General features: G+C 38.2%; 1 protein-coding gene across 1 annotated transcript in view; it reads right to left on the bottom strand.

Moving 5' to 3' along the window:
• PCLO (piccolo presynaptic cytomatrix protein) overlaps positions 1 to 10791 on the bottom strand; it is a 375834-nt gene extending 365043 nt beyond the window's left edge. The window contains exons 1-2 of the mRNA XM_068973161.1: positions 10538 to 10791; positions 2497 to 4150 (exon numbers count right to left, since the gene is read on the bottom strand). Coding sequence (XP_068829262.1) covers positions 2497 to 4150; positions 10538 to 10791 — 1908 coding nt within the window. The remainder of the gene's footprint in view (positions 1 to 2496; positions 4151 to 10537) is intronic.
• Between the last annotated feature and the right edge of the window lie 9802 nt (positions 10792 to 20593).

Below are 20593 nucleotides of genomic sequence, written 5' to 3'. Positions count from 1 at the left end.
AGCCAACCTAGAGTTATGCCAATTTTCTAAATACACTTTGCATTATTCTGGCTCTAGGTCTTAGACCGAATCATTACTCCCTTTCACGTCCTTTACCTGTTGAAATAATATCCATCTTTACAGACCTAGCACAAATGCCATTTTCTACACAAATCTCTCCTTAATCTCACCCACTGGAAATGACACTTCCTACCCTATAGTCCATCATGTTTGCTCATGTGCTTCACAGCTTTTATTATTTGACCACATGTTATATTTCCTTGTGCATGTATTATCTAACCTAGTATACCTGAATCATGTAGAGATCAATATTATGTTTTACTTATCTTTATATCCTACCACACATACAGTAAAACATCTTCCACTTTGTAGGTACTCAAATAATATATTTAGCTTGAAGGTCCAAGTACATGTTTCTGTCTTACAAACTGTCACAGAGTCAGGACTAACATTGTATAAAATGACCATCTTACTGTTTGATACATTATTACTACACATTCCTAAGAAGATGGTATACTATGGCCAGAAACACATCTTTATCAAAATTTATAAATACACACACACACACACACAATGGAATACTACTCAGCTGGAAGAAAGAATGAAATTTTGCTATTTGCAGCAATCTGGATGGACTTGGAGAATACTAAGTGAAATAAGTCTGACAGAGAAAGACGAATACTGTATGATATCACTTATACACAGAATCTAAGAAATACAACTAGTGACCATAACAAAAAAGAAGCAGACACACAGATATAGAGAACAAACCAGTGGTTGCTGGTGGGCAGAAGAAAAGGGGGAGGGGCAGCTTGGGGGTAAAGGATTAAGAAGTATAAAACTATTATATATGAAATCAGCCATATGAATATATTGTACAACATGGAGAATACAGCAAACACTTTATAATTATAAATGGAATATAACCTTTAAACTTGTAAATCAATATGCTGTACACTTGTAACAATTTTATACATCAACTATACTTTAATAAATTTTTTTAAAATAAGAATGCAGAAAAGTTTAAGATATTAAAAAAAAAGCTACAAATATATAAACAAACTATTTATAATCTGATCTCCTCCACAACATAAATGTTCTTGTTAATTCCAATTTTACCATTAAAGAATCCCTTATCTAAAATGGTAGAGTACTCAATATGACTTCTGGTAAAAAGAATAAAGATACTTTGGCAAAAAATCACAGGTTGACATACTTTAAATGGACATCATTATCATCTTTCATCACAGTAAGTATCCAAATGAACTTAACAGCTACCAATAATCATCACTTTTTTTTTAACAGAAAGGGGATTTCAGTGAGAATGACAGTACATGAGTCTCCACTCTGGGAGATATTTAAATCACACAATCCTTCAATGACTGCTGCCTCCATTTCTTCTTGGGCTGTTCACACACATCAGGCACGCACAGCCCACTAACAGCTGTTCTCCAGATGGACTAAATGGTTTCTGTGCTTTCTCCTCGGGTAGGGACTATTGCATTTCTTTTAAAAACATCTTCTTTTGGATCCTAACCCCTCTTATTCTCACTTATATTATTATATCATCTTCACTGTATTATTTCTTAACTCCAGAGAATTTCTAAGTTCTTCTGCAGTTTTACGCTTTTTGTCCCTTCCCTGAAAAGGTCCCCGAATCTCTACCTATTAAAACGCTACTTTATCCAGGGTCTTTAAGTGCTAAGTTAGCATTAACTGGCTTGCTGAGAATAACTTTTCTAACCTGAATCAGATTAAACAATCTTAAACCCATTTGTGTCACAACTGGCCTATTCATGACTCAGTAAGTCAGAAACATTTACCCAAAGACCTGGAATTACAAACTGTGATCTTTCTATGTAAACAGCCATCAGTGTCGAACCTGCTCTAATGACTTCATTTTATGATGTCATTTATACTTTTATGAATGACTCTAACTAAGGAGGGAAGCATGCTCTCATAGATCATGGCAAAAATCACTGGCAGGAAGGGGATGTGTAGTTTTATATTAAAATTGTATTTAGAATCTAAAAACCTTGTCTGCTTTTTTCCCAAGCATAAACAGGATCCCATATAAAAATATCACATCAAGAGTATTATATGATAGGTAGATCGGAGCATGAATTTAAAAGTTAATGTAAAAAATAAAAATAAAAATTAATGTAGTATATTAATGTAATATAACAGTGTGGACTTTAAGCCCAGAATGCAATGAGTAAATGCTCTGCATTTTTCAATCAATTCATACTTCCTTTATGTGTCAAATTTATCAGAAATTATAGTAATGTTTTGGAGAAATATTATTACTGAAGGAAACGTTGAAAAAACTCTGATTTACATTTGGCAGAGAAGAAAAAGACGAAAGGAGGAGGAAAAGAAGAAAAGAAACATAGAAAAACAATGCCATCCTATCATATCAGTGATAAACTAACCACTGTCTGTGGAAGACGGTGATATGTTTTAAGAGCATGAACATCATGAAAAAATTGAACTTACCTCAGTTAAATGAGGATTGGGATTAAACCCACACAGGCTACAAACAGTGGTCTGACACTCAGTGCATGTGTTAAAATTGGCCTTTTCTGGAACATGCAACAGAAGTTCAGTGGTATTGCAAAGAGGGCAGATGGTTTTAGGCAGGCCGTGTACTGGAGTCTGTGCTGCAGATGGAAACGTTGGTGGCTGTAGAGGTTTTCCAGCTCCTGTTTGGCTTACTGGTTTTGTAGATTGCTGAGCTGAGGGTTTTACAGGTCCTGGCTGTTGAGGAGGGTGCTTCGTTGGACCTGGCAGTTGAGGAGGGGGCTTCGCTGGACCAGGCTGTTGAGGAGGGGGCTTCGCTGGGCCTGGCAGTTGAGGAGGGGGTTTCGCTGAACCTGGCAGTTGAGGAAGGGGCTTCATTGGGCCTGGCTGTTGAGGAAGGGGCTTCACTGGACCAGGCTGTTGAGGAGGCGGCTTCGCTGGACCAGGTTGTTGAGGAGGGGGCTTCGCTGGACCAGGCTGTTGAGGAGGGGGTTTCGCTGGACCAGGCTGTTGAGGAGGGGGTTTCGCTGGACCAGGCTGTTGAGGAGGCGGCTTCACTGGACCAGGTTGTTGAGGAGGGGGTTTCGCTGGACCAGGCTGTTGAGGAGAGGGCTTCGCTGGGCCCGGCTGTTGAGGAGGGGGCTTCACTGGGCCCGGCTGTTGAGGAGGGGGTTTCGTTGGGCCAGGCTGTTGAGGTGGAGTCTTGCCTGGCCCAGACAACTGGGCCTGAGGCTTTGTTGTCCCAACCTGCTGAGCTGGAGCCTTTGCTGGCCCAGGCGGCTGAGCTGGAGACTGTGGCCCGGGCTGGTGAGCCAGGGATTTCGCTGCCCCTGGAGCTTGGGCCAGGGGCTTTGCTGTTCCCAGTTGTTGAGCTAGAGGCTTTGCAGGCCCAGGCTGTGGTATGGTACGTTTCTCAGGTCCAGGCTGCTGGGCTGGAGATTTTCCAGGACTTCCTTGCTGAATAGGTGGCTTGGAGGGGCTCTGCAGTGAGGGTTTAGCCGACTCACCCCTTCCTGGGTCTGTCTGTTTAGTCTGAGACCTAGATACATCTCTCTGAATTGGCAATTTTGCCTGGTCTGTCTGAGGAGCCTGGGGGAAGCCCTGAGCGGGCTTTCCTGTTTCTGGAGGTTGTGATTTACTTTTTTCTGGTGGCTGAGAGGATCCGGATTTTGGAGAACCTTCCTGCTGAAGTGGAGCCCTCACAGGTCCTGGCTGCTTAGGAACTGTCTTGGGAGACTGTTGTTGTGATGGAGGCTTTGTGACTCCCTCAGGTTTTCCTTGTTCCTTCTGAGCTATTTTTTGTTTCTTGGAGGCTTCTTCCTGGGAGGCATCAGGGTCTGATATCAAATCAAAAGGATTGAATTTATTTACAACAGAAGAAACAGCACTTAAAGGGTTAACCTCTGAGAGGAAGCCAGGCATCATACTAGACTTGTGCTCGTCCTTAAAATCAGTTCTGGACTTCGATTCTTTCAAGCTAATAGTGGAAGGACTTCTTCCAGGCAATTTCTGCTCTGACCTCAGAGTGTCTGTAGTTCTGCTCTTACTGAGACCAGGCTGAATTGGACGCCCAGGGTCTGGTGGTTTTCCTGGTTGCTTTGGAGGTTGACTACTATCCAACTCTTGTCTCCTAGAAGAATGAAACAAACAGAAGTAAAAATAATGGAAATTATACCAACTCAAAATTATATGAAAAAGCTGTTACTTTCTTACATCTTCAAAATTTTGATCATATAAATATAACTAAAATCCATTTTTACATCATCCTGTAAGTAACATAAGATTTTTAATGTCTGTTATTTTCTTTACATGGGTTCAGATTTGCAACATGGAGATGAAGAGAAGGGGGAAAGATTTAATACTTGCTACTATAAGAGATGAACTATTAAAATATCTAGTTAGAAACTACTTATAACAAAAAACAATTCACATTTACACTTAATAGTTAAGAATAGAATCTGGCCATCCTTAAAGTCTGTTTAAATATATTAACTCAACAAAACAACGCAAAGACATGTTCCAGTACATTCTCACATTCACATTCACAAGATATATCCTTTTTAAGCCAAGGTTATGGTCAAAAAATGTTAGTTTCTGAAACACTAGCATACCAAGAGGTGAAAATATTCGTTTTTAAAAACAACTGTTTTCTAATATTAGAATTTACATTAGCTACCTAAGACACACAATGTGACATCAAAGGATCTGGTGCAGGAGGTTTTTAGGTGCTCTTGGGAACCTGATCGTCTACTCAATTTTACCCTATTTTGTAAAAAATGTAATATCCATCAAATATTATCATATTAAACTTGTAGAATAAGAATTCCTAGGAAAATTTTGAGAAACAATTCTTTCTTGTGGAAAAATAGTGTTATATCACTCAGTTATTTTTCCAATAGCATTCTTATCTGAGATCCCCTAATATAACAATAAGATGTTTAAAGCATCCTGAGACACAGTTTGATATACAAAGAGCAACAAGCTGGTTGTTTTCCCACTTTTGAAAAGTACTGTTACTTTACTCAGAGGAAGAAAAGAAATAAAGATCTCTTTACTTAATGTCTTCTATAACATTTACTATTACCAATATTAGGTATTATTATTGACAATGACTTAAAAACTAACAAGTAATTTGCAAAAATTCTTTTACTCATAGACAAATATACAAGATTTTTTTTTTAATTGGAAACATCAATTCTAAATGATGGTTAAATAATTAAAATACTTGTTTCTCATATACACTTTTATCAAGTATATTAGTCCACAAATAAGCTATTTACTGATAAAGCTGCAAGTAATAAGAACATGCTGCATCAGAATTATGGGATAAATCAAGCTGTATTTTGATATATGTAAACTGCTAACTTTCAAAAAGATTTCTTTTTAATTAAAAGAAAATGAGATAAACAGTGATTCAGTAGCACTTAAAATGTGAGATGATCAAAACATTGTATAGGTTTTAACTTGTTTTGTCAAAAATTTACCTGCCAATAGACCAGACTATAAATTTTCATTTCAGGTCATCTGGTACTTAATATGACTTACATTTTTTAATTTCCCCTAATGGTACAGACTTCCCTGGTGGCGCAGACGGTAAAGCGTCTGTCTACAATGCAGGAGACCCAGGTTCAATCCCTGGGTTGGGAAGATCCCCTGGAGAAGGAAATGGCAATCCACTCCAGGACTATTGCCTGGAAAATCCCATGGACAGAGGAGCCTGGTAGGCTACAGTCCATGGGGTCACAAAGAGTCAGATATGACTGAGCAACTTCACTGTATTCACTATATAATGGCACAGAAATCTGAGGATAGATCAAGATGTAAGACATACAACTGAGATCTGCCTCCTGTTAGCTAAGACCAGGATGACAGAGAATAACATTCATTTGGTAGTGATTTATAGGAACATCATTGACTGATCATGACTTGACTTCAAGAACAAAAAATTTGACACCAAGAAGCCTGCAGCAACTAACCATGTCCCTCCCTCACCTTTCTTATAAAACAGCTTTGTGGAAAGCTTTTAGTAACTTTGGGGTCCTTAAGGCATGAACTACCCATCTCTTTTCATGATCCTGTAATAAAAATTTCTCTGTTTAAAAAAAAATAAATAAAAAGGCATGGTAGGAAGCAACACAGACATATTACTTCTAGATAGCAACGAGTCAGAAGAAAATAAACTATAGATGGCAATGTATGCCACAAAGTTATTTTCTAATAAAAGATTAATAAACAGAACTCTTAGTTTTGGAAATTTCCTCCAGGTAAAAAAATTATAAAAACTTGTCTCTGAAGCCTGTACTTAAAGGAACTAAAATTATCCATTTGCTCCATTCCATACAAAGGCAGAGTGTTAACTGCTCAGTCATGTCCAGCTCTTTGTGACCCCATGGACTGTAGCCTGCCAGGCTCCTCTGTCCATGGAGTTCTCCAGACAAGAATAGTGCAGTGGGTTTGGCTGAAGAGCCACAGTAAACAATCCAAAATTGATTATATTTTAAAAGTTCCACTGTTTATATTTTCACATTATTCTAGAAATGTTACTTATTCAATTAATAAAGTTTACCACTCCCTTGTAGGGCACAAACGTAAGAGATTATTCTGTACAGAATTATTTAGGCATTTTATTGAAGAAATCTGTAGCTAAACAGAGTACTTAAAAATCTATTCTTAACTACACTATGCAGAGTGGATTGCCATTTCCTACTCTAGGGGATCTTCCCAACCCAGGGGTCGAACCCAGGTCTCCCGCATTAGCAGACGCTTTACCATCTGAGCGACCAGGGAAGCCCTGAAAATACTATTAAACATAATCATTTTTTCTGTGATATTGCTTCACTTAATTCATTTATACAAAACAAAATATAAATGTTGTTAAGTACCAAATATCTGTGATAACAATAAACACCAAAAGTTAAAGCAAGCTGCCTGCACTAAAAGTTATGACTGCATGCGTGTCTTATAAATATTAAGTGGTATTATGTTATAGAAGCCCCCTGTAAGAGAATATCTAAACAGGTAGACAAATTAAATTTAGTTTTAGTTGCTATAATAATATAAATAAATATAAAATATGGATGTCTGGAAGTGAGAAACAGATAATCATTAAGAGAAGATATAGGCTTAATAGTGAGCAAAATAAAAAAAGATGCCTTAGCTAACTACAGTCTTTTGATGAATTTTTGTTGGGTATAATAGTTGCGTTAAAAACAAGAATGATTAAAATGCAGTCTGTTTCTTGTGTACAGAGAAAGTGTTTTACTCATCTTTGCATCACTGGAACCAAAGCTCGTAACTAGTCGATGAGTATTAATGTTTGATGAATCAATGAATGAATAATAGTGAAAGGACCAATGAATGAACATCTCAGGTTTTTGTTTCCCTGTTGATTACTGTTTCTTGAATCCTTTTCACTTTAACTTTCTACTGGTCTTCTGAGATATAAAAGGAAACATTTCATTTTCATTTTAGTTTGCTGCTCTAGGAAGACAAAGAGTTGTGGAGGTGACTACCCAGTAGCGGAGGCCTCAAGGAAAATAATCAGTTCAGTCAGAATTGTCACTATTCTACTTATCGAAAGTATCTTTCAGGAAAGTTCACATCTATATGACACATCTGTAGGGATAAATAGAATGAGTAGAAGTGGTAAAACTGCATTTCCCTGGATCAGCAATGAATACAAAATCCAGGACTATTTCATTTGTAAGCTCTAACTTCTAGCTTTTAACTTTTCAAGTTTTATACAACCTCTCTTTTTCATTTCACTATTGTCATCCTCATATTAGAATTTTTCTTTCACATATTAACAGCAAAAAAAATGTTTCAGCTACAAACAAGAAAAAAAAAAGCATTCAAGAGTCAGACTATAAAAGCAGCTGGAATACTAAAAGATTTTTAAATATAACACAAAAAGCAATGACACTTGACAGTGTTGAGTCATAAAATTTTATAATAGAAATATAAGCAACTTTAGAAATCTCTATTCATTTTTACATTGTAGAGGATAGTAGGATTTAAGAGGCAAAGATATTAATTCAAGGTCATAAAACTAGTTAGTGATAGAAATCTGGAGTCCTAAGTCCTGGTGGGGAGGATGGGGGACAGGATTTCCAGTATGCTGCACTGACTTCTCTGTATGTAAAAGAATATAGATATATTATAGATATATCAAAATAACTCATGACAATGAATAATTTAACCAACAACTTGTCTGCAGCCATCACTGCCAGTGCCATTCACTGCTGATAGCAATATTACTACTTTTTATATGTATAAGCTTACTTCAAATTAAAATCCAAGCAGAAACGGTCCTGTCAATTTTTAATTGATCCTTACAATGGCTCTACAAGATAGATAAGTATTATCATCTTATTTAGAGGCAAGGAAACTTAGGCATATATGACTGTAAATCATATATAATTTGCTATGAGTCAGTTAAAAATAATCAGATAAGGTCTTTGGGGTGTGAACCCTTATTTCTTAAAAAAAAAAAAAGTAAAACCCCACCATGTCTAATTCACATCATGTAACCTTCTAAAATGTGAAATGATTTGCATATAATTTCTTATATACACTTGAATTAATATGTTTCTTAAAATCTAAATCATAAGCCAAGTATGTATTTGGTTATCACACATGGGAATAACAACTTTCCAAAATTATAATTTTTATAGAAATCTTTCAGTAAAATGTAAACAGTTTGCCAAAATCATGCCCATATTGTTTATATATTTGAATGAAGCTTTTGTCAATAACTCTTTTGACTCAGAAAATCTATTGCTAAGAATTCTACGGTAACAAAACTGTCAGTAGAGAGCTTTAAAATTATGTTACCTGATAGAAATAATGCATAAAACACTATACTTTCATAGGCTGAAGTACTATTTTTTTAGCCACCCTCTAAATAGAAGTAAGGAATTTAGAAATCAAAGTTCTCACTTTTCCTGGTATCTGTAACCAGCATGCTAAACCTGTTGCTTGTGGCTCTCAGGAAAAATTGCAGCAGAGCTGGCATACATTTTTTAAAAGGTTAATAAAAGTACTGCACCTCATATTAACCTAAAAAAATCTACTATATGAACATTCAAATTTTTTTCTAAGTCAGCTTTTAATTAGTAGAAAAAAACAGTACATATCATAAACCGTATTCTTAAGGGAATGTATAAGAAAGACTTAATGCCAAAGGAATAGCCCAATATGTCACTAATTTAAAAAACACAGAAAAACATTTCAATATGAAAAAGCCAGTTTTTACCGGTAGTGTTGGGTTTCCCTTCAAGAAAATGGGTTTTTACCTGATATAGTTTATGCATTTAAGATTTTATGTGATAAATATTGTCATCATCCTTAAAACATTTGACAGTTACCCTATATTAGTTACTTGACAAAATTATATGTATATACTTATAGCTCCTAAGTGAAAGTGCATTTATTTTATGAAGTAGAGGATAAAAGCCTACACCTACATCAAGATTTTTCATATTTCCAGTATCTAATGAAAATTGTTAGGTTACCATAAAGCAGGAGTGGTTTCAGGACCATGGTCAGAGAACTGTTCTGTAGGGAAGGGTGGGAAGTTAAAAGGTTTGTTTACAGAATAAAGGCAGGGCAGGCACAATGATTATACCCTCTAAGTACTCTAATTAGAAAACAACCAGTTTATTGGGATGTAGGAAAATAGAGAGCTAGAGGGGGAAATGCATACATTAATATTACAAATCAGCTCTTAATTTCCTATGCAAGATGTTATTTGCTCAGTGTTTAAAAGTATGTACTGGAAACTAATTTTAAGATAACACAAATTCACACATTCTTCCATAAACTGTAAGATCCTTTTCCACATAAAACAGCAGTGGTTTAGAAAATAGCATATGCTAATTCATAAATACATGTACATCACCTGCACTGCTGTGACCAAACCATCTGTTTAACGCCACAACATAATTTAGGGTTTCTCATTGAATATAAAAGGTGTATTCATTCTATGCCTTCTACCTAAACAGCTCCTGTTCTCTGGGGGTGGGGTGTGAAGGAAAGACAAATCACCTCTAAGGGAATTAAACGTATTGTTACAGAAATATTTATATATTATTCAAAGAGAAAAAGACCCCAGAAAGACTGAGGAGGTTTAAACAGAGACAGGTAAACACCCAGCTCTATCCATTTCCTAACACGTCCGTTCTGTATTAATGGAAGACTTCCAGATTAGTAAAACACTGGAGGGCGTCTCTCCACGCCACCCTAGAGGGAAAAGATTTCAAAAGGCCAGAAATCACAACCTAAAATCACAGTTCCAAGAATGCAACCCTTGACTATCCCACTAGAAACTCTGTAATGCATCATTTTTATTCTACCCAACAGAAGGCTTATGTTCTCTTTATAGCCACCCCATTAGGAAGAATAAAATGAACGGAAGCGACATATATGTACTGCCGTGATGGCACATATGGGCAGGCACATATGTGCACGAGAAGCTGTACATATATGTCCGAACATATATACATCATGCTGTGCGTGCCTGTGCATGGAAGGCGGCTCCGCAGCGGCCGGGGTAACGCTTCCTTTGGGCAGCCCCTGCGCCCTTGACATGACAGCAGCGATCTGTCTCCTCTCCTCTTCGCTCAGTTGGCTCAGATCCGCTTCCATGCCGGCCGGGATCACGGTGTGCAAGGGGCTCCCCGCCCCGCCAGCCCCTCCTCCGGCTGCTGCCGCTGCTGCCGCCGCCAACCCTTCGGGGAGCCCTTCCCCTTCCAGGCTCGCCTCGTTGCCCATGGCTTAAGGAAACCCAGAGCCGCCGCGCTCCCTCCTTGCGCTGCGTCCCCACCGGGAAACCCGCCGCCGGAGGAGCAACCAGAGCAGGGGTCTGGCTCAGGGCGTGCAGGCGGAGTCCCTGGGCTCGGGAACTCCTGCACCGCTGCCCTGAACGCCAGGCGGAGATTAGTCCCTCTTGCAGGTGATGCCTGAGGCCAGTGCCTCCTCCATGTTGGACAACGCCAGGCAACCTTTGCAGAAGGCAACTCCCAACGCCGCCTCAGCGCCCCAAGCCGGGCAGAAGCAGATCTGAGTGGTGCCAGCCAGGCGCCGTCGGCCCCTCCCACCGCGCCCCGCCTCCTCGCCCGCGCCCTCACAGTGCGCATGCCCTTTTCAGAACAGGTGATGCTCACACCCGCGCCCATCCCGCTCTGCGTAGCTCCTTTCCCTTCCTCATTCTCAGCACCGATTTAAAGGAGCCAAGCTAGAGCACAGATTAAAAATCGGGATGAAACAACAGGCATTTCTTTCAGGCATATTTCAGGATGCCTCAACCTGAGTTTTAGCAGACTACATTCTAGGGAACCGGGAAGGGTTTGGAGGGGAGGTGTCAGTTTCTAATCCATCTTTGACTCATGGGATTTGTAGTTTGGTTTTTTTTTTTTTTTTTTTAAAGCAAGCTTTTAAAAGACCCTAGAATAATGTTTTCAGGTAGCTGGAGATTAACTAGAGAAATGTTTTCAGGTAGCTGGAGATTAACTAGAGGAACCTCTGATACCTTTGGGGCAAATTTCTCAAATGGAGCTAAAACTGGCCCTTTTCATTTAGAACTATCCCAGAACAATTATTTTATAATTTTAGATACAGTATTAGTAAGAAGGTAATGTTTTTGAATACTGTGTTGTTTCCTAAAGGGACTACACAGAAGTAAAGATTTGGGGAAATTGTGGTTAGGATACTGTAGTTAAGAACCAGATTGTCGAATATTAAAATGTTACAATAGTGTGAATTTGGGGGGCATGAGTTCAGTCCCTTTTTTCTATAACTGTAGGCCCAGTTAGAAAATATAATTTGTATAAAGTCACACAGCTGGTTAGCAGCAGAGGTCTAACTAACACTCTTTCAGACTGACAGCCAGATACTCCTTTTTTCTTGCTATTATTAATACATTTTTTAGACAGGACTGTTTGAGTTCAGCCCTGGATCTGCAGCCCTAATTTTGCAAACCACCTTTCCTAACAAAGTAGACTTAATGTCCCAGTTGTTGAGAATAAAGTCAAAAGCTAACAACTGAGAATAAATATACAAAGAAATAAGCTGCTCAGAAAGTTTCCAAGGTTTTGTAATAATCATAAGTTTGTTATTGTGCATTCCACTTATATCAAAACTAAATAATGACACAGTTGTAACTGCTTGTACTAAATTTGCTGCTTTGAAAGATGACTAGTCATCAGATTATATATTATTGGTTGAGTTCCTACCAAAACTTAACATAGCAAGAAGTGACTTCTAAAGGAAAAACTGCAGAGAGTATAATTTATTTAAATAAGAGAATGCTCACACTTAATACAAACAAATCAAGCTGAGGCAACCTGACATTCTAGTGGCTAGATTTGGGGGCAAATACACCCTGTCATACCTCCTGGGCAGGAGTTTGCTTCAATAAAGGAGATAATTAGGTATACAATTCTGAATCATAATGCCTTCTCTGACAAAATGTGTAACTGCTTCACAGCCCAGGCTGCCCTAGGAATCAGTAACACTCTAGACGGAGGTGAGGAAGATGATTCACATGCTGACTATGTTCTCAAAATATGCTCAAGTTTTGTGAGAATAAAATGTATTCAGACTCACAAACCACAGGCTTAAACTGGTAAGATAAATACCCCTTCAAACTCTGTGTGCTCAGTTGTGACCAGCTCTTTGTGACCCCATGGACTACAGGCATCAAGGCTCCTCTGTCCATGGGATTTCGTAGGCAAGGATACTAGAGTGGGTTCTCATTCTCTACCCCAGGGGATCTTCCTGACCCAGGGATGTAACCTGCATCTTCTGTGTCTTATGCATTGGCAGGCAGATTCTTTACCACTGATCCACCTGGGAAGCCTCAGAATAATATCTAAACTAAGGAAATGTATTGTTAACTTCATGTTATCTGCCAATTTTGATGAAATGGAATTTATAAAGTAATAAATAAAAATTGGTAATCAATATGCAAAGTAATGTTGATAGGCAGTACTTTCTAAGATGGGAATGTTATAACCCATTGAGCAAATATATGCATTGACTTTCTCTTTCCCTTCTGTCTCCCAGGAGCAAATATCATCAGAAAATGTGAAAGCGGAACATATGGTGAGACCAGTAATCGGACTATGAAAATAATAGATATAATGGTGACACTGGGAAGCTTTTTGGCTGTTGACTTTTTCAAATGATTTTGCATTTGTAACCTTTATAACTGTTGAGTTTCAAATAACATTTCTTTTTTCAGTCTTTTATTTGGACTTAGTTGCTTGTATCAATAGTTGAGAGGTGTTTCTGATTTAAACAGAAATGCTAGAGCAGAATCCATGTGCATTCCTGTTATGTGAATCCTCAGAATTCTAAGGGGATGAGGATGACAAGTAGAAAAAAAAAAGGCTGTTGGGTAACTTTATGGGGTTTCTCTCTGTTGACTCAGAAAACTATCATAATTACTTTCATTCTGCAAATTAACTAATGGTGGTTGGCAGTGTAGTTGCTAAGTTGTGTCTTAACTCTTGTGATTCCATGAACTTTAGCCCCCCAGGCTCCTCTGTCCACAGAGGAGCTTCCTGTTGATTATGCATCCCATTGGTTAATAGTTACTCTAATGATCATTTATTCAAATCTGAATTTAACTTGACAAGTGATAGTTCAGCACCCATTCACTCAGCCTGATAGGTAGGTCATGAAATGAATCAGTTTCTGAAAACTTCCATTGTTAAATACTACCATAATATCTTTCTAAAATGATTTCTCAACTCCAGAAAGTGAGATATTTTTTGAATTTTTTTGTTTCAATTTCCCAGGTAGTTTCTATTTCAATAGGTTAAAATCAATCTAAATGTGGGAGTTAACAACTGAACATAAGTAGGTCATGATTCCTTGGAATGGGGTGGCCCAGTCTACCCAAGTCCTTATAGATATCATTCAATGGGGATAGAATAAAATAGATCTACCTTGTATCTATATGTGCAAAACTCGAATAAGTTAAGGGACTCAAGAATTGAAGTTAGAATAATCTTCATCAAATATAGTAGAACATGTAGTCTCACTAGTTTATAAAATTTCTTATACAATTAAGAGTCATATAATTTTAACAAAACTTATTTTTAAAGTGTATGTTTATTAAATTATAGCAAGCATAATCTGAGTATTGGATTATTTATTATATGCCCATTATTACCCTATTAAGACCTTTATAATAATACTAGTGAGTGTTTTGTAAGCTAAATTTGAGTTTAAAAATAGATTCAAACTTTCCGGAAAATAATTTGGCAGTACTTATCAAAAACCTTAAAAAGAGTCTTAATCTGGGATACACTTTTGGAAACCAGTCCTGAAGGGATCATTTAAGTTATAAAAATGATTTTGTAAAAAAGTTCACTGTAGTATTATTTACACTAGCAATAAAGTAAAAAGCAGAGACATCACTTTGCCAACAAAGGTCTGCGTAATCAAAGCTATGTTTTTTTCCAGTAGTCATGTATGGATGTAAGAGATGAAACATAAAGAAGGCTGAGTGTCAAAGAACTGATGCCTTCGAACTGTGGTGCTGGAGAAGACTCTTGAAGAGTCCCTTGGACAGCAAGGTGATTAAACCAATCAGTCCTAAAGGAAATCAACCTTGAATATTCATTGGAAGGACTGATGCTGAAGCTGAAGTTGCAATACTCTGGCCATGTGATACGAAGAGCTGACTCACTGGAAAAGACCCTGATGCTGGGAAAGACTGGAGAGGAGAAGGAGGTGACAGAGGATGAGATGGTTGAATGCCATCATCAATTCAATGGACATGAGTTTGAGTAAACTATAGGAAATAGTGAAGGACAGGGAAGTGTGGCATGCTGCAGTCAACAGGATTGCAGAGTCAGACACGACTAAGCAACTGAACAACAACAATGAAAAGTAAACCAGTCATTACTCCTTGATATAGAAAAACAGGGAAGTAAAATCTGGTACAGCTAGATGATCTAGATAGTTTTTTATGAAGATGTTTACTTAAAATAATGCTTTTAAATAGCTCAGTATAACATGGAAAATGTCTCAAAGTATACATGGGTTAAATTTTCATAAAGTTACATACTCAAATGTGCAAAAAAATGAAACCATTAAAATCCATAAAAAATAATAGGAAACAAGTCAGTGAACACAACCCATATATATTTAATGGCAAGACCATAGGTAATTTTACTTTTTCTGTAGAATTTTCTATATTTTCCAAATTTTCCAAAGTGAATGTATAGGGTTTTATGGTGTAAGAGCACTGGTAATTATTACTAATCACTCTTTTTAAATCCTGAAAGATGATGCTGTACTCAATATGCCAGCAAATTTGGAAAACACAGCAGTGGCCACAGGACTGGAAAAGGTCAGTTTTCATTCCAATCCCAAAGAAAGCCAGTGCCAAAGAATGCTCAAACTACTGCACAATTGCACTCATCTCCTACGCTAGTAAAGTAATGCTCAAAATTCTCCAAGCCAGGCTTCAGCAATACGTGAACTGTGAAATTCCAGATGTTCAAGTTGTATTTACAAAAGGCAGAGGAACCAGAGATCAAATTGCCAGCATCCACTGGATCATCAAAACAGCAAGAGAGTTCCAGGAAAACACCTATTTCTGCTTTATTGACTATGCCAAAGCCTTTGACTGTGTGGGTCACTATAAACTGTGGAAAATTCTTCAAGAGATGGGAATACTAGATCACCTGACCTGCCTCTTGAGAAACCTATATGCAGGTCCAGAAGCAACAGTTAGAACTGGACAGGGAACAACAGACTGGTTCCAAATAGGAAAAGGAGTACGTCAAGGCTGTATATTGTCACCCTGCTTATTTAACTTATATGCAGAGTACATTATGAGAAATGATTGGCTGGAGGAAGCATAAGCTGGAATCAAGATTGCTGGGGGAAATATCAATAACCTCAGATATGCAGATGACACCACCTTTATGGCATAAAGTGAAGAAGAACTAAAGAGCCTCTTGATGAAGGTGAAAGAGGAGAGTGAAAAAGTTGGCTTAAAGCTCAACATTCAGAAAACTAAGATGATGGTATCTGGTCCCATCATTTCATGGCAAATAGATGGGGAAACAGTGGCTGACTTTATTTTGGGGGGCTCCAAATGAAGAACACTGAGCGCCAAAGAATTGATGCCTTTGAACTGTGGTGTTGGAGAAGACTCTTGAGGGTCCCTTGGACTGCAAGGAGATCCAACCAGTCCATTCTGAAGGAAATCAACCCTGGGATTTCTTTGGAAGGAATGATGCTAAAGCTGAAACTCCAGTACTTTGGCCACCTCATGCAAAGAGTTGACTCATTGGAAAAGACTCTGATGCTGGGAGGGATTGGGGGCACGAGAAGAAGGGGATGACAGAGGATGAGATGGCTGGATGGCATCACTGACTTGATGGACGCAAGTCTGAGTGAACTCCGGGAGTTGGTGATGGACAGGGAGGCCTGGCGTGCTGCAATTCATGGGGTCGCAAAGAGTTGGACACGACTGAGTGACTGAACCGAACTGAACTGAAAATCACTGCAGATGGTGATTGCAGCCATGAAATTAAAAGGCGCTTACTCTTTGGAAGGAAAGTTATGACCTAAACAACATATTAAAAAACAGAGACACTACTTTGCCAACAAAGGTCTGTCTAGTCAAGGCTATGGTTTTTCCAGTGGTCATGTATAGATGTGACAGTTGGACTATAAAGAAAGCTGAGCACAGAAGAATTGATGCTTTTGAACTGTGCTGTTGGAGAGGACTCCTGAGAGTCCCTTGGACTGCAAGGAGATCCAACCAGTCCATCCTAAAGGAGATCAGTCCTGGGTGTTCATTGGAAGGACTGATTTTGAAGCTGAAACTCCAATACTTTGGCCATCTGATGCAAAGAGCTGACTCATTTGAAAAGACCTGATGCTGGGAAAGATTGAGGGCAGGAGGAGAAGGGGACGACAGAGGGTGAGATGGTTGGATGGCATCACCGACTCAATGGACATGGGTTTGGGTGGACTCTGGGAGTTGGTGATGGACAGGGAGGCCTGGTGTGCTGCAGTTCATGGGCTCGCAAAGAGTCAGACACAACTGAGCAACTGAACCGAACTGAACTTTTAAAAAAAATAATAATAACATAACCTGTTAAGCTAGGGAACCAAAATATGAATGTCTTTTTAAACAAATGCCTCAAAGATACTGAAAAAAAAATTATATGGTATATATCCTAACAGTGATTTCATGTAACATGATGAGTGGTAAAACTCAATTCTGTTACTTTCTGTATTAAAAGTCTATGAATTTCTAGTGTATGTGTGGTATATGTATTTATGTTTGTGTAAGTATAGAAAAAATGACATTTTTGTATAGACATACAGACACATACATACATATATATATATGTATATATATATATAAATGCTCCCTCTATAATAGAAGGCAAGAGAGGATTGTGCTAATTTAGTGGATGATGAACATGCACTGGCTTAAGGTACAACCTTATTTTTTGTTATGGTTGAGTTCTTTCTCAATTGCTGTGCTCAGTCATTTTTGTGAGCTCTGCTTTAAAATGAGATTTGTAGCTAGAGTGATAGAAATTCAAGTGAGATTACAGTTGGTTATGAATTGGTTTCCCAATTTTGAGAGGAAAAAAAAAAAACCATGAGAAGTCTTTTAGAGAAAACTTTGACAAATAAATATATTTCTGAATTCTGACATCTGGAATATCAGGCAGTTTCCTTCCCTTTATACTTCTTTCCAAAGTAAATCCATAATTTAGATGAGAAAGTTGCTTGTATTTAATATATCTTCCTATAGGTTTGGAGAAAACAGAATCCTCTTGCACTGTTAGTGGTAATGTAAATTGTTGTAACCACTATGGAGACCAGTATGGAGATTCCTTAAAAACTCAAAACAGAACTAACATATGATCCAGCAATCCCATTCCTGGGCATATATCCAGAGAAAACCATAATCTGAAAGGATATATGCACCCGTGTTCACTGAAGCACTGCTTACAAAAGCCAAGACATGGAAGTAACCTAAATGCCCATCAGCAGAGGAATGGATGAAGAAGATGGGGTACATATATACAAATGGAGTATTCAGGTCAGTTCAGTCGCTCAGGCATGTCCGACTCTTTGCGACCCCATGAACTGCAGCTCGCCAGGCCTCCCTGTCCATCACCAACTCCCGGAGTTCATCCAAACCCATGCCCATCGAGTCGGTGATGCCATCCAACCATCTCATCCTCTGTCGTCCCCTTCTCCTCCTGCCCTCTATCTTTCCCAGCATCAGGGTCTTTTCAAATGAGTCAGCTCTTCACATCAGGTGGCCAAAGTAAAAAAAAACAGAACAAAATAATGTCATTTCTAGCAACATGGATGGAACAAGAGATTGTCACACTGAGTGAAATAAGTCAGACAGAGAAAGACAAACATGATATTGCTTATATGTGGAATCTTAAAAAGGGCTACAGATTAACTTATCTATGAAACTGAAATAGACCTCAGACGTAGAAAACAAACTTATGGTTACAGAGTGGTATGTGGGAGAGGAAGAATAAATTGGAAATGTATTGACAAATACAATTTGGAAATATATACATTTCCAAATAAATACAATTTGGAAATATATACAATTCCAAATAAATACAATTTGGAAATATATACAATTTGTATATAAAATGGAAATGTATATACAAATACACACTACTATATATAAAATAGATAATTAATAAGGCTTGCATGTATAGTTCAGGGAACTCTACTCAATACTCTGACTTATATGGGAAAAGAATCTTTAAAAAAGTGAATATATGTATTTGTATAACAGATTCACTTTGCTGGATACCCTAAACTAACTCAAAATTGTAAATCAACCATATTCCAATAAAAAATTTTAAAAATGAATCTTCCTGAAAAAAATGTTCTTATAAACATAGAATGTGTAAAATATTAAAAATAAAATTAGTTTCTATGTCACTTTACAGTATTACTTTGTAAACTGAAAATTAATAATAAGTCATGAGGTTAGAACAGATTATTCAGTATTACTTATTCACCCATTTTATAAATAGGCTTTAAAATGCAGAACCTACTCTTTGAAAGATCCAGATGAGTATACACGTCTTTACTTTATGATTTTTGGATTGGCCATGTCTGACTTTAAATCCTTGTTCTTCTATCTTACACTTTGAGGTTAGTAAATAACTGACTTTTTCCAGAACTTGAGGTTAGTCAACTGTAAAAATAGAGAAGATCATATCCTACCTCTCAGGGTCTTTGTGAAAATGAGATCTGAGAAAAGACGTGAATGCACTTGTAGATGAAGAAGCACATTAGCACAGCTGTTGTAGGTTGTTACAATACTGATCCTCAATAAATCACATCTCCATGTGTCCACAGACCTTTACAGTGGGATTGCCATACGTCCCATCAAAGGTACGGTCTGTTTCCTCACCGCTTGAGTAGAAATGAACCCCTGCCTTATTTTTACCAAAAGAATGCAGTAGGAGTGGCATGTAACTCCCCAGACTAGCCTTCCAACCTGGCCTTATCATACCAGGAGACCTCCATGCTTGGAATAAGCCCAGAAGGTATAGACTCCATAAAGGAGAGAAGCCCAGCTGCCCAAACCTCCAGCCATCTGAACCAAGGTTTTAGGAGTCCTCGGGAGCACTTTGCCAGCAAGTCACCCCATTGAACCAAGTGAAACCGGAAGAACTGCCCAATCAACCTAAGCATCATGAGACAAAACGATAGTTATTATAATCATTATTATCTTAAGTCATCAAATTTTGGGGATTGTAGTTAAACTACTTAATTGATCATCTAGTTTTTATGCATTTAGCATTATGTATAATGTCTCAATTTCCTTTACTTTTTAAAGGCTACTGTTACCCCATTTACTGTCCAGTTGAACTTGAGCTGTTTGATAAAAATTTCCAAATTCTACCCTTCTAAACTATAAAACAGCCCTGCTGTATGCTGCACTTAGTCACTCAGTCGTGTCTGACTCTTTGCAACCCCATGGACTGTAGCCCGCCAGCCTCCTCTGTTCCATGGGGATTCTCCAGGCAAGAATACTGGAGTGGGTTGTCATGCCTCCTCCAGGGGAGCGGCACATTCCAGAGATTGAACCCAGGTCTCCCACATTGCAGGCAGATTCTTTACTGTCTGAGCCATCTGATAAACCCTAAAAGAGCCCTACATGCTTGCAATGTGAAACACTCAAACAAGAAAATATGCTGGAAGATGATTTTTTAACTAGGTAGTGCTGCTGCTGCTGCTAAGTCACTTCAGTTGTGTCCGACTCTGTGCAACCCCATAAACGGCAGCCCACCAGGCTTCCCTATTCCTGGGATTCTCCAGGCAAGAACACTGGAGTGGGTTGCCATTTCCTTCTCCAATGCATGAAAGTGAAAAGTGAAAGTGAAGTCGCTCAGTCGTGTCCAACTTTTAGTGACACCATGGACTGCAGCCCACTAGGCTCCTCTATCCATGGGATTTTCCAGGCAAGAGTACTGGAGTGGGGTGCCATTGCCTTCTCCGAGGTAGTGCTACCCTAATGTAAAGTTACATGAAAAGATGG

This window comes from Capricornis sumatraensis, chromosome 5 (genome assembly GCF_032405125.1).
Source record: "Capricornis sumatraensis isolate serow.1 chromosome 5, serow.2, whole genome shotgun sequence".
NCBI lineage: Eukaryota > Metazoa > Chordata > Mammalia > Artiodactyla > Bovidae > Capricornis > Capricornis sumatraensis.
Note: the sequence above shows the minus strand (reverse complement) of the source record. Positions and strands in the feature narration are given on the sequence as shown.